General features: G+C 40.2%; 1 protein-coding gene across 3 annotated transcripts in view; it reads right to left on the reverse strand.

Annotated features, from left to right (window-relative positions):
- Positions 1 to 15101, reverse strand: part of LOC110465482 — a 41878-nt gene that overhangs the window by 19584 nt on the left and 7193 nt on the right. For 2 of the 3 annotated variants that reach the window (XM_021521317.1, XM_021521319.1), the window contains 10 exons: positions 13932 to 14781; positions 13223 to 13267; positions 8855 to 9036; positions 7862 to 7936; positions 7240 to 7439; positions 6805 to 6970; positions 2764 to 2989; positions 2407 to 2534; positions 1909 to 2135; positions 1289 to 1459 (listed from right to left, as the gene is read on the reverse strand). In XM_021521317.1, the coding sequence (XP_021376992.1) occupies positions 1289 to 1459; positions 1909 to 2135; positions 2407 to 2534; positions 2764 to 2989; positions 6805 to 6970; positions 7240 to 7439; positions 7862 to 7936; positions 8855 to 9036; positions 13223 to 13267; positions 13932 to 14781 (2270 nt within the window). The remainder of the gene's footprint in view (positions 1 to 1288; positions 1460 to 1908; positions 2136 to 2406; positions 2535 to 2763; positions 2990 to 6804; positions 6971 to 7239; positions 7440 to 7861; positions 7937 to 8854; positions 9037 to 13222; positions 13268 to 13931; positions 14782 to 15101) is intronic. The other variant, XM_021521320.1, reaches the window with a different exon arrangement.

Below are 15101 nucleotides of genomic sequence, written 5' to 3' on the forward strand. Positions count from 1 at the left end.
ACGTCCTGCTAACAGCTGAGGTCAATTAAGGATGGGAGTTGGGCTTTGGTTTGGTTTTACATTAAGGTACTACTAACAGCTGAGGTCAATTAAGGGTGTGAGGTGGGCTTTGGTTTGGTTTTGTATTGTTAAACGTCCTACTACCAGCTGAGGTCAATTAAGGATGTTAGTTGGGCTTTGGTTTGGTTTTGAATTGTTAAACGTCCTACTAACAGCTGAGGCCAATTAAGGATGTGAGTTGGGCTTTGGGTTGGTTTTGTATTGTTAAACGTCCTACTAACAGCTGAGGCCAATTAAGGATGTGAGTTGGGCTTTGGGTTGGTTTTGTATTGTTAAACGTCCTGCTAACAGCTGAGGTCAATTAAGGATGGGAGTTGGGCTTTGGTTTGGTTTTGAATTGTTAAACGTCCTACTAACAGCTGAGGCCAATTAAGGATGTGAGTTGGGCTTTGGGTTGGTTTTGTATTGTTAAACGTCCTGCTAACAGCTGAGGTCAATTAAGGATGAGAGTTGGGCTTTGGTTTGGTTTTGAATTGTTAAACGTCCTACTAACAGCTCAGGTCAATTAAGGATGTGAGTTGGGCTTTGGTTTGGTTTTACATTAAGGTCCTATTAACAGCTGAGGTCATTTAAGGCTTGGGCATTGAACCTTGATTCAGCTCCACTAAGCACCAACAAGCTGACAAGAGATATGTGTTGAGCTTTGATGAGCTTCTAAATGTTTAGGGGAGAAATATGTTATGATTAACATTGAATCTTAATCTGTACTTTGGTGAGCTCCCGTATGAACAAGCTTACTGAGACAGGCTACATGGAGTGTATACTCTGTACACTGTGCCTTATTGTACAAGTGAGTTAAAATGACATATATGGAGTGTTTTCCTTCAGCTGTTGATCCTTGGGCTGTGGGTGATTGTACAAGTAATTTGACACTGTATTCTGAGAAATTTTCACCACTGTTTAACGTTCTCTTTTTCAATTTATCACGAATTCGTTATTACTCCGAACATAAGAAAACAATGTTCAAGACATTGTAATCAAATGTGAGGAGCGAAATTAACACTGGGGGAATAGGGATTTTACCGACACAGGACGAAAGTTTGACTGAGCAAGCTTTCCTGATACACAGTACATTGAATGTTTTGCTTGAATTTTGAAGCCTTGCTCGGTGCCTGGTTTTACAATAAAGTTGAGATGAGATATATAGAGTATTATACCTTGAACTGTTGAGCCTTGCTCGGTGCCTGGTTTTACAATAGAGTTGAGATGAGATATATAGAGTACTTACCTTGAACTGTTGAGCCTTGCTCTGGGCTTTAGTGAGTTCCTGTATGTACCAGCGAGCTGCAGGGAGTGAGATATGGGACGCCTCCATTATCACCAGAATCAGCTGGACCAGCGAAGAGATTTGAAACCGCAGTCGTTTCTCCCGCTGAGCTTCCTGAGAGCCTCCCGTCTCCTGAGAATACATCGATCAAATAAGAAACATACATTTACAAGAAATAATAGGTGTAGGAGCCATGAATGGTGTCATATATAATGTGAAATGTTACTGTTAACAATGCTAGCGTTGTTTCTTTATGAGGAGACAGGACTAAAAACCTGAAACTACAAAGATCGCAACTTGATTAATTATTGTATTTAGGGCCGCCTTTGTTCCTTACCTTCCAAATGGTTGAATCGGTTGGACCCGAGTTGTTTGTTATTGAAATAGAGATGGACCTAGTTATTTGACGTTGTTTCCTGTCGAGCCTTTGCAAAGACTATCAATGCATTAACATCTACAGATCTGTCAGGTATTTACCATGAAATATTACATTTAAGGGCCAAGTGAGCTAAAAATAAACAGCCCAGTTGGTCTGCAAAAATGTACAGGCCCTTGTACAAATGTTTTACACAGCTAGTTACCTTGTCAGCCTCTGTGGGTTGTGGACAATATACAGGAGGGGCAGGCAGGTAGAAATCTTTGGGCACCAGTGGAGAGAAGTTGGAGACCACATGTTTGAGCCTGTCCACCAGACTGGACAATAGCCAGGGCACAATCTCTACGTTACTGATGATCCCAGCGGTCAGTATATCCTCCACCGTCCGCGACAGCTGCACAAGGTTGGTCTCGTTATCAATCGGGATGAAGTCTGCAATTACAAACAAATTGATGTTTTTCAACGGTCTCTCACCTTACAGATATTTTTTATGAGGTATATTAGGATGTCACCTTCACTGTACAAATTAGTGAAGACAGGAAACGCTAATTATTGTCCACAGATCAAAACTTCACACCAGATAAATCTATAAATAACTGCACTTCAAATTGTTCTTAAACAACGAATTATCTTGCATTAGATGGTGATCATGCCAATTTGTTGTTTAGTTTTACTAAACAAGAGACAAGTGTTGTTGGTGTACCTCTTTTCTCCTCCCGTTTGACGGTGGCTCCAGCCTTGCGTTTGTCTAGGTGGATGAGGGCCTCCAGTTTGCCCCGTAAAATGGCAGTGGGGCTGAGCTCATCTGGAAGCATCAGGGGCCTCTTCTTTCTACGGATCACACAAACGAGATTTGTAAAATAAAATCTGTATGTTTACCAACAGACAACTTCTGGGCAGATGTGCAAATGACAAGATTCCTTGCTTTCAAAGCAGAAAGAAGGAGGAAAACAGTCTGAACAATGAAATAAATACAAATTCAGAGAAAGATACATAGTCGCTTCAAGATTGGATACAAAGGATAAATGTTTATCAATCCACGATCTGTAGACGAGCTTACTTCTTGTAAAGCCTAGGAGCCACGATTTGATGAGAGGTACAGGCCACAGACAACAGGAAAGCCGCCTTCCAATCCCCCATTTTGTACGCAAACCAGACAGCTTCACACACCAGGCCACTGAGTAAGAGGTACTCCAGTACACGCTCTGTGGTCCACATCTGACCTAGTCCCTCCCGTCTAACCAGGTTAGTGATGTCCTCGTGGTATTTAGGCAGGATTCTGTTACCTGAGTAAGACAAAACAGTATTAATAGGTTAGTGAAGTCCTCGTGGTATTTAGGCGGGAGTCTGTTACCTGAGTAAGACAAAACAGAATTAATAGGTTAGTGATGTCCTCGTGGTATTTAGGCAGGATTCTGTTACCTGAGTAAGCCAAAACAGTATTAATAGGTTAGTGATGTCCTCGTGGTATTTAGGCAGGATTCTGTTACCTGAGTAAGACAAAACAGTATTAATAGGTTAGTGGTGTCCTCGTGGTATTTAGGCAGGTGTCTGTTACCTGAGGAAGACAAAACAGTATTAATAGGTTAGTGATGTCCTCGTGGTATTTAGGCAGGATTCTGTTACCTGAGTAAGACAAAACAGTATTAATAGGTTAGTGATGTCCTCGTGGTATTTAGGCAGGTGTCTGTTACCTGAGGAAGACAAAACAGTATTAATAGGTTAGTGATGTCCTCGTGGTGTTTAGGCGGGAGTCTGTTACCTGAGTAAGACAAAACAGAATTAATAGGTTAGTGATGTCCTCGTGGTATTTAGGCAGGAGTCTGTTACCTGAGTAAGACAAAACAGTATTAATAGGTTAGTGAAGTCCTCGTGGTATTTAGGCGGGAGTCTGTTACCTGAGTAAGACAAAACAGAATTAATAGGTTAGTGATGTCCTCGTGGTATTTAGGCGGGAGTCTGTTACCTGAGTAAGACAAAACAGTACAAACACAGTTCAAAGGATTAGTAATTTCTGCCTCAATATGTTTCAAGCAGGTTTTTTCAACTTCTTTGAATAATAATACAAGGAATTTCGTAAAGAATGATACTAAGCAAAAATTGACAACCATTTTCCACCACTCTTATATGCAGTAAATTTTATTGATTTCACTGAACAACATATTAACTGACTGGTACCAGTCCCATGTGCATGACAGGGACTTAAAGTCCCGTAGTCAGTATAGACAGGTTCTACTATACATACTGAGTTATACTGGTCCCATGTGTATGACGGAGGGACTGGAGGTTGTGTGGTCAGTATAGACAGGGTTCCACTATACATAGTATAGACAGGTTCTACTATACTTACTGAGTTATACTGGCGCCATGTGTATGACAGGGAGGGGCTGGGGGGGGTGGTGTCAGTATAGACAGGGTCCACTATACTTAATGAAATTTACTGGCCCAATGTGTATGACAGGGAGGAACTGGGGGTTGTGTGGTCAGTATAGGCAGGGTTCCACTATACTTACTGAGTTATACTTGTCCCATGTGTATGACACGGAGGGACTGGGGGTTGAGTGGTCAGTATAGACAGGTTCTACTATACATGCTGAGTTATACTGGTCCCTTGTGTATGACAGGGAGGGACTGGGGGTTGTGTTGTCAGTCTAGACAGGGTCTACTATACTTACTGAGTTATACTGGTCCCATGTGTATGACAGGGAGGGACTGGGGGTTGTGTTGTCAGTATAGACAGGGTTCCACTATACTTACCAAGTTGTACAGGTCCCATGTGTATGACGGGGATGGACTGGGGTTGTATGGTCAGTATAGACAGGTTTCACTATATATACTGAGTTGTCCCGGTCCCATGTGTATGACGGTTATGGACTGGTGTTGTGTGGCAGTATAGACAGGTTCCACTAACTTATTGAGTTGTACTGGTCCCATGTGTATGACAGGGAGGGACTGGTGTTGTGTGGTCAATATAGACAGGTTCCACTAAACATATTGAGTTGTACTGGTCCCATATGTATGACGGGGATGGACTGGGGTTGTGTGGTCAGTATAGACAGGTTTCACTATATAAACTGAGTTGTACTGGTCCCATGTGTATGACAGGGAGGGACTGGGGGTTGTGTGGTCAGTATAGACAGGGTTCCACTATACTTACTGAGTTATACTGGCGCCATGTGTATGACAGGGAGGGACTGGGGGTTGTGTGGTCAGTATAGACAGGGTTCACTATACTTACTGAGTTGTACTGGTCCCATGTGTAGGACAGGAAGGGACTGGGGGTTGTGTTGTCAGTCTAGACAGGGTCCACTATACTTACTGAGTTGTACTGGTCCCATGTGTATGACAGGGAGGGACTGGGGGTTGTGTTGTCAGTATAGACAGGGTTCACTATACTTACTGAGTTGTACTGGTCCCATGTGTATGACAGGGAGGGACTGGGGGTTGTGTGGTCAGTATAGACAGGGTTCACTATACTTACTGAGTTGTACTGGTCCCATGTGTATGACAGGGAGGGACTGGGGGTTGTGTGGTCAGTATAGACAGGGTTCACTATACTTACTGAGTTGTACTGGTCCCATGTGTATGACAGGGAGGGACTGGGGGTTGTGTGGTCAGTATAGACAGGGTTCACTATACTTACTGAGTTGTACTGGTCCCATGTGTATGACAGGGAGGGACTGGGGGTTGTGTGGTCAGTATAGACAGGGTTCACTATACTTACTGAGTTGTACTGGTCCCATGTGTATGACAGGGAGGGACTGGGGGTTGTGTGGTCAGTATAGACAGGGTTCACTATACTTACTGAGTTGTACTGGTCCCATGTGTATGACAGGGAGGGACTGGGGGTTGTGTGGTCAGTATAGACAGGGTTCACTATACTTACTGAGTTGTACTGGTCCCATGTGTATGACAGGGAGGGACTGGGGGTTGTGTGGTCAGTATAGACAGGGTTCACTATACTTACTGAGTTGTACTGGTCCCATGTGTATGACAGGGAGGGACTGGGGGTTGTGTGGTCAGTATAGACAGGGTTCACTATACTTACTGAGTTGTACTGGTCCCATGTGTATGACAGGGAGGGACTGGGGGTTGTGTGGTCAGTATAGACAGGGTTCACTATACTTACTGAGTTGTACTGGTCCCATGTGTATGACAGGGAGGGACTGGGGGTTGTGTGGTCAGTATAGACAGGGTTCACTATACTTACTGAGTTGTACTGGTCCCATGTGTATGACAGGGAGGGACTGGGGGTTGTGTGGTCAGTATAGACAGGGTTCACTATACTTACTGAGTTGTACTGGTCCCATGTGTATGACAGGGAGGGACTGGGGGTTGTGTGGTCAGTATAGACAGGGTTCACTATACTTACTGAGTTGTACTGGTCCCATGTGTATGACAGGGAGGGACTGGGGGTTGTGTGGTCAGTATAGACAGGGTTCACTATACTTACTGAGTTGTACTGGTCCCATGTGTATGACAGGGAGGGACTGGGGGTTGTGTGGTCAGTATAGACAGGGTTCACTATACTTACTGAGTTGTACTGGTCCCATGTGTATGACAGGGAGGGACTGGGGGTTGTGTGGTCAGTATAGACAGGGTTCACTATACTTACTGAGTTGTACTGGTCCCATGTGTATGACAGGGAGGGACTGGGGGTTGTGTGGTCAGTATAGACAGGGTTCACTATACTTACTGAGTTGTACTGGTCCCATGTGTATGACAGGGAGGGACTGGGGGTTGTGTGGTCAGTATAGACAGGGTTCACTATACTTACTGAGTTGTACTGGTCCCATGTGTATGACAGGGAGGGACTGGGGGTTGTGTGGTCAGTATAGACAGGGTTCACTATACTTACTGAGTTGTACTGGTCCCATGTGTATGACAGGGAGGGACTGGGGGTTGTGTGGTCAGTATAGACAGGGTTCACTATACTTACTGAGTTGTACTGGTCCCATGTGTATGACGGGGAGGGACTGGGGGTTGTGTGGTCAGTCTAGACAGGGTTCACTATACTTACTGAGTTGTACTGGTCCCATGTGTATGACGGGGAGGGACTGGGGGTTGTGTGGTCAGTCTAGACAGGGTTCACTATACTTACTGAGTTGTACTGGTCCCATGTGTATGACAGGGAGGGACTGGGGGTTGTGAGGAGGGAACACGTAGACGGTCTGGTTACTGAAGTAGGCAGCCATAAATCTGGCCAGTGTCTGGACCAATTGCCTGATGCAGCGATTACGTATACACGGCACCACCTGGTTTTTATCCTGTCAAGTCAGAAAAGTAGGATACATTGAAGAGAATGTTAGAAAAAAACTTGCTTTCATTCATTTACACTTTTTAGATCCAATGTCAAGGTAAATACAAAATAGAAACATTTTGTTTTTTTAAAACCAGATATTCAAGTTAGTTCCTTCAAATGTTTTAATCGAACATGTCATCTATCAGATGAAAGCATTATATTACTTCAACAAATCAATACTTATAAAATGTCTGACATATAATCGCACCACCGATCAATCATGGGGCTACTTACTAAGGACTTCTTGAGAGAGTGTGTGACTATGGTCATCATTAGGGAGCGATCTTCCTGCTCAGAAACAGCGGTGCTGACTTTGGCCTGGATGACCAGACTGTCCACAAAGTCCAGGGCTCGGGCCAGCTGACCCTTAATAATGTATGTATACAACACAGAGTGAAGGAGTCGGCTCATCTGCTGGACATCCTCAGGGCGGTCTGCAAGGGGAAATAACTCTTAGTATCACTGACTGAAACATCTTTACACGTAAATCATCATTATCTGATTGTACAAGTATTTCCTCAATGAATAGGGGTATGAAAAATTGATATGGTGTAGTACTACTTTTAGTTAGAAACACAAATATGATGAAAAAGTAAAACCTTCTTAACAGAATTTCACATTAATTCCTCAGTTTGGAAATATCTCATATCAAAGTTTTACTTTCTACACAAACAATGTATGTATTAAACGTGTAGCAACATCTCAAGATCGACTGGTCCCTTTGTCAAGCTTTGACTAAGTTAGAGATTTGTATCATTTACCTGTACTACAATGTGATGAAATTGTATATTTCATATGTCACTCAACCCGGGATGTTTCACCTATCAATAGAGAGCTTATATCATAACAGATTTACCTGACGTATTTGAAAGCTGAGCTATCCATGCCTCTATGGCCATAGTGTGTTCCCCATCCATACTCAATTTGTCTCCTGTAACGCATAAAAAATATATATATTTCTAAGAAGGTTTAGTAGACAGCATGTCAGATTAAACAAGCACATGTTCTAAATACAGGGGACAAAGTTAAGAGTTCTGAATTGTTTCTCAACTATTCACAGTTGGCTAAGAAAAGTTAAAATGTACTTTATTACCTAATAAAGGCAAGATCTCATGGCCAGGACAAGTAGAATTTGTCTGCAGGCAAGCAAAAATTTATGTCTTCTTGCCTGAGAGACCATGTCACTCAGACCAATGCATAATTTTCTATTGAATGTTACTTTATTAACAGCAGACTATTTTATCAGCTATCAAATAAACAAATGATTGACAAAATAGCTTTATTTCTGCTAAAAGACCATTATATTATAAACTATTGCATCTTTCACCTCCAAGCAAGTACTTTTTTTAATCCTCTTGCATGAAGACAACTGTGGAACAGGCTTACAAAATACTAGTATTTAAGCAATATTTACTGATTACAAAAATTAGTTTAAATATATATATACTAGACTTTCTAAGCTTGCAGGCTTACCATGATTCACCCTAGAGTAGAGAAAAATTAGACCTCACCCTGATTTACCCCTAGGAAAAGAGACTTTTGAAACCTACCCTGATTGACCCTGGGGGATGGGGTTTAAAACCTACCCTGATTGACCCTGGGGGAGGGGGGTTTAAAACCTACCCTGATTGACCCTGAAGGATGGGGTTTAAAACCTACCCTGATTGACCCTGGGGGAGGGGGGTTTAAAACCTACCCTGATTGACCCTGGGGGATGGGGTTTAAAACCTACTCTGATTGATCCTGGGGGAGGGGGGGTTAAAACCTACCCTGATTGACCCTGGGGGATGGGGGAGGGGGGTTTAAAACCTACCCTGATTGACCCTGGGGGATGGGGTTTAAAACCTACCCTGATTGACCCTGGGGGAGGGGGGTTTAACGACTTCCCCTTCCACCTCCTGAATGGTCTGTTGGATGGTGTAGATGAGTCCACCGAGCTGCTCCGCCTGTTTCTGCTGGCCATCCATACCCTGGAGCTGTGTTTGGTGCTGTTTCATAGCCTTAAACAGCAACTTCCAGCTCGCACACAACCTGTACGCCAACACAAGCAGTACGCTGTTTATACAGTTATCACATACTCAATATTTTGTAGTAGAATTGTTCACCTCTATCCAACCAAAGATATTTCTGTTTGATTAGGTCTCATAGAAATTCCACTTTATCATAAAAAGGATAAAAAAGGTCCAATTAAATAAGTCTTTACGGTTAAGAAGCATTATGGTAAAAAAAAATAAAGAAAAATAACCCCAGCACAAATATAGTATTATTCTGCAAATCCTTAATTAAAATTAATCTCACAGTGTTTTAATCTCGGTAAAAGATATAGACAAAACGTAAATAAGAGGCAGAGAAATCCAAATTTCTTGTCTAGGTAATATAAGATAACAAATTAAAAATATGAAATAATGGTTTACAAAATCAACATGAAATTTTGATAAATGCTTATTTTAACTGTTTAAGTAAATGACATTTAAATGCAAGTGATTATTATTGAACAATTCTCACCTACAACAGACTTTTATTTATGCTTGCTGTATATGTTAACTATGACTCTGAAAGTCATTAAAAATCAAAAAAGGGTTTTAAATTAAATAGTGCTTGAGGCTGATTTTTTGGTAACTTTAGTACATTGTACCAATTCAAGCCGGTTCTTAAATCATATAATCTCTTACCTTTAACTTTTATATACTGTACACTGGAAAGTTTTTACGTTACAGTTTAACTTTTGCCACTTAGCTCTCCCCACCGAATATTTGTACACAACATACAATATATAGTAGTTACATGTGAAGGGCGAAATTAACACTTGGGAACATGGATTTTACCGTAAACGGTGAATATTTGACTGTTTTTCCCGGTATACAGTATATTCGTGTACTATACATAATACCTGATGCTGGTCAATTAAACCCACATAGATAACTTTGTCATGTAAATGTTTTTTCGATGTCATGATCTTTTTTTAATTAATGTATCCATTCAATGATAATTCAATACTTAATGTATGTATATAAAATACAGAAAACAGAAAATAATGACTTACTATATACACATATATGCCAGCCTATTTCAACTGTACTTTAACCCTTTCACCCCTGTGTAACTTTAGTAAACTCTACCATGCATTGGTCTGGATGAGTCCATTTTGGTCTATGGTGTTAAAAGGGTTAATACATGCATAACCAGGTAGTACGATTACATGTTGTATTTCATTTGGAGGCTGCTTGAAGTGGTCAAAGCAGGAACTAGATTTCTGTTCATTGAATAAATAAACCAATTTAAAAAAAAAACCTCATTATATCTTACCTCTGTTTGGTAATGTTCAGATATATTTACGTCTGTAAACAAAGGGACGAGCCTGGTGTAACACCATCACCACCTCTACCTCTTCTGTACTACAGAACTACCACAATCTAACACACCTTCTATTTTACTTATACAGTATAGAATTCAAAATTCAATTACAGATTCAAAATCGATGAAAATCAATCATTTCAAACTGCATACCAGCTGTTTATTTACAGTGAGAGATAAGAAAACCAATATAAATGTGAAGTCTTGAGGAATTCATGAGGTATGAAATGATAATCATGGTTTACATTTCATATGCTCATACATTTATGATGTACATGTGAATACAGTTATTTGAAATGCTACATGTATATCAAACTGATAATACTGTCATTGATGGTATGATCACGTGTTACCAAGAGTATGGTGGTGTGTTATCAATGGTATGGTGATGTGTTTTCAATGGTATGGTGGTGTACAACATGTGTTATCAATGGTATGGTGGTGTACAACATGTGTTATCAATGGTATGGTGGTGTACAACATGTGTTAACAATGGTATGGTGGTGTACAACATGTGATTTAAATGGTATGGTGGTGTACAACATGTGTTATCAATGGTATGGTGGTGTAAAACCTGTGTTATCAATGGTATGATGGTGTAAAGCATGTGTTATCAATGGTATGGTGGTGTACAACATGTGATATCAATGGTATGGTGGTGTACAACATGTGTCATCAATGGTATGGTGGTGTACAACATGTGATATAAATAGTATGGTGGTGTACAACATGTGTTATCAATGGTATGGTGGTGTAAAACATGTGTCATCAATGGTATGGTGGTGTACAACATGTGTAATCAATGGTGTGATGGTGTAAACCATGTGTTATCAATGGTCTGGTGATGTAAAGCATGTGTTATCAATGGTAGGGTGGTGTACAACATGTGTTATCAATTGTATGGTGGTGTACAACATGTGATATAAATGGTATGGTGGTGTACAACATGTGTTCTCAATGGTGTGGTGGTGTACAACATGTGTTATGAATGGTATGGTGGTGTACAACATGTGTAATCAATGGTGTGATGGTGTAAACCATGTGTTATCAATGGTCTGGTGATGTAAAGCATGTGTTATCAATGGTATGGTGTTGTACAACATGTGTTATCAATGGTGTGGTGGTATACAACATGTGTTATCAATGGTGTGGTGGTATACAACATGTGTTATCAATGGTGTGGGGGCGTACAACATGTGTTATCAATGGTATGGTGGGGTACAACATGTGTTATCACTGGTGTGGTGGTGTACAACATGTGTTATGAATGGTATGGTGGTGTACAACATGTGTTATCAATTGTATGGTGGTGTACAACATGTGATATAAATAGTATGGGGGTGTACAACATGTGTTATCAATGGTATGTTGGTGTACATGTGATATCAATGGTACGGTGGTGTACATGTGATATCGATGGTATGGTGGTGTACAACATGTGTAATCAATGGTGTGGTGGTGTAAATCATGTCTTATCAATGGTATGGTGGTGTAAAGTATGTGTTATCAATGGTATGGTGGTGTACAACATGTGATATCAATGGTATAGTGGTGTACAACATGGGATATCAATGGTATGGTGGTGTCAAACATGTATCTTCAATGGTATGGTGGTGTACAACACGTGTCATCAATGGTATGGTGGTGTACAACATGTGATATCAATGGTATGGTGGTGTACATGTGATATCGATGGTATGGTGGTGTACAACATGTGTTCTCAATGGTGTGGTGGTGTACAACATGTGTTATCAACGGTGTGGTGGTGTACAACATGTGTTATCAATGGTATGGTGGTGTACAACATGTGTTATCAATGGTATGTTGGTGTACATGTGATATCAATGGTATGGTGGTGTACATGTGATATCGATGGTATGGTGGTGTACAACATGTGTTATCAATGGTGTGGTAGTATACAACATGTGTTATCAATGGTGTGGTGGTGTACAACATGTGTTATCAATGGTATGGTGGTGTACAACACGTGATATCAATGGTATGGTGGTGTACATGTGATATCGATGGTATGGTGGGGTACAACATGTGTTATCAATGGTATGGTGGTGTACAACATGTGTTGTGATAAAACACTCTGTGCTATTTATGTGAATTTGAATTACCAGTACACCCATCACAGAGATAAATAGAGCTTATAAACATTAATGGTGACAAATAAACTTTTTCGCTCTTGTTATGTTTTGTTTTTCTATGAATAAACACTTTTTTATCCATAAAAAAATTTCCAAGTGTACACTTCCCATATTTACATAAACTGATGATTTTTTATGTTAACTTCATGTTGTTTAGCAACTGATATATCTATTATGATGAAAAAATTTAGTCCAGCAAATGATTTTGATGACGGTGAGGGTATCACAGCAAATCAACACATAAAACACGGATTCAGGGTAGAACATTTCTTATCAGCATTAAAATGTATGTAGGAGAGGAAAGAGATAATTTATATGTTGTAATGAAGGAGGATGTCACTATTCCTGGCATGTAAAATTCTCACCAGGTACCTTGGTATATGTACTGCACATACTATAAAATTATCATTTGGATCAATTCATGAATTCAAAATGGAAATTAGACAAACACTATCTCCTCCTCACTACAAACACATGAATTATTCTTTCAGATGTAAGTGTCAATGTCAACAACACGACACAAACAAAAACGTTATGAACATAGCATTATATACATAACTTGATGTATATAACACACCAATATTAATGGTAATTGTCACTTGAGGCTCAACAAAGACATATTTAAAAACAGGAAACAGAGGAATACCACAACTATAGACTTCAACAAAAAATTCTATCACAGAAACTCCTCTTATTAATCAAATAATCACCCTCGGGAAAGTTCACTGAATACGGAGGCAGCGTTTACATGATTACTGGAAAAATAATTAACATGAGTAAACAATTAAAATCGATGTTTCCATGAATTTTATCTTTATCTTATTCAGACAGTCAAATCTAAAACTTCATCTGGTCATTATTGTTAGAACTCTGAAAAAAATTCTAGATAAACGGTGGGTTCAATACAGACCTGAGTTTATTAGAAACATTTTAGAATTAATCTACTATGGAACAAAAGACAACCTTTAAGATAAAATATAGAGAAGGTTAATAATGTTCTTGCTCTAAGTTCATCCTCGTCTTCCATGGTATTATAAAACATGATATCTGAAGTTTCAATTTTGAGCTGTATATTAATGTACTCTATACTTGGACATTTTCGCTGTACTTTAATTTTCACTTTTTTTCACCCTCCATAATGAGGGCAAATATAGCATAATAGCAAAACATTTGTAAACAACATAATATACATAGTAATTAAATGTGAAGGGTGAATAAATAGATTTTTTCATTGAAGGGCGATTTGACTGTGTGAAAATTTCCCCGTATACTGTACTACAAGATTATACAAGATTTAGATATTATATCTCTTTTCAAAAGACAAATGAGTAAAAAAAAGTGTTACGTATATATGGCTCTATAAACTACAGTTACTACTACTACTACTACTACTACGCTAACTAGGTAAACTTTCTGTACCTTCTACTTGGTAGTTGGGACTGTTGGTCCAGTGCTACACCCCTGTTTTCGGACTGGCTACTTGTTGTGATCTCCTTAGCAGCAGAGCGCGGGGACAGCTGGGATTTCACTAATATTGCTGGTTCATAGATGTGTTTTTGTTCATTCCTCGACTCTGGAGGCAGGCCACTGTACACGACATCCTTGGGCACCCAAACATAGACACGGTTAAGAATTGTCTCTGAAAACTTCATCAGCGCATAGCACCCGGACAATGTTTTCAATCGCGGATCTGTTTTCTGTAGCTCGCCGCTGTTCAACACCAGGTTCAGAGTGTGGTGACTGAACCGGAGTGTGACCGGCATCAAGCGTTGGTTGATGATGTCAAACCGCAACAGCTCCATGCACTTCCTGTACATATTAATCAGCGAGGAGAGGCGTGGATTCTGAGCAGATGGAGAAACTTTACGATACTCCATCAGAACCTTATCCACACCTGGACATTCTAAAAGCACCGCAAACAGTTTTGTGAGATTTTTACAGATTATTTTTGCTACACTTTCGGCATCTGCTGTCCACGGTTCGTAATAAGACACGGCCAGTTTCCAGGCGCTGAACAGACAGTTCTCTGCAATGTCCAGCTGTTTGGACATTGTGCTGAGTTGGTCCAGTCCAGATAAGTCTGTGGGGTGGATCACAGGTAGCTCTGTCTCCGCGAATGCAATCTTTCCTGCTGTTAGTCCCTGAAACATATCCTGCTGATCGTCTAGGAAGCTTGTCTCACTCTCCTGTGTTGTGTTGAGGTTTCCGTCTGGCGATTCAAACTGTATCTTCTTCTTTCTATCTCTCACAGACCTTGCTGATTTCTCTTCTGAAAACAGATAACATTCTACGTTAAATTCTTCATTTTTAATACCGCAACATACTTGTGTATATTTTATGTGAAGTGCATTTTCATGAAAGTTTTAGACTTTTAAGCCGATTTTAGATTCTACTCAAACATTACCCAAACACCTTACTTGCCTTATACAAAGCCTAATAATCATGAAGCTTGAAATACATTCTTCTGAACACATTTCTATTTAAATATATCCTACAGAATACGTGTACTTTATTTGCATAAATCAGGGGCCTGTTCGTTTATGCGAAGCAACCGGTTTGTCGGTTTTTGAATGTAACATTTTTGGGTAA

Source organism: Mizuhopecten yessoensis, unplaced genomic scaffold, assembly GCF_002113885.1.
Source record: "Mizuhopecten yessoensis strain PY_sf001 unplaced genomic scaffold, ASM211388v2 scaffold11083, whole genome shotgun sequence".
NCBI classification, from domain to species: Eukaryota; Metazoa; Mollusca; class Bivalvia; order Pectinida; family Pectinidae; genus Mizuhopecten; species Mizuhopecten yessoensis.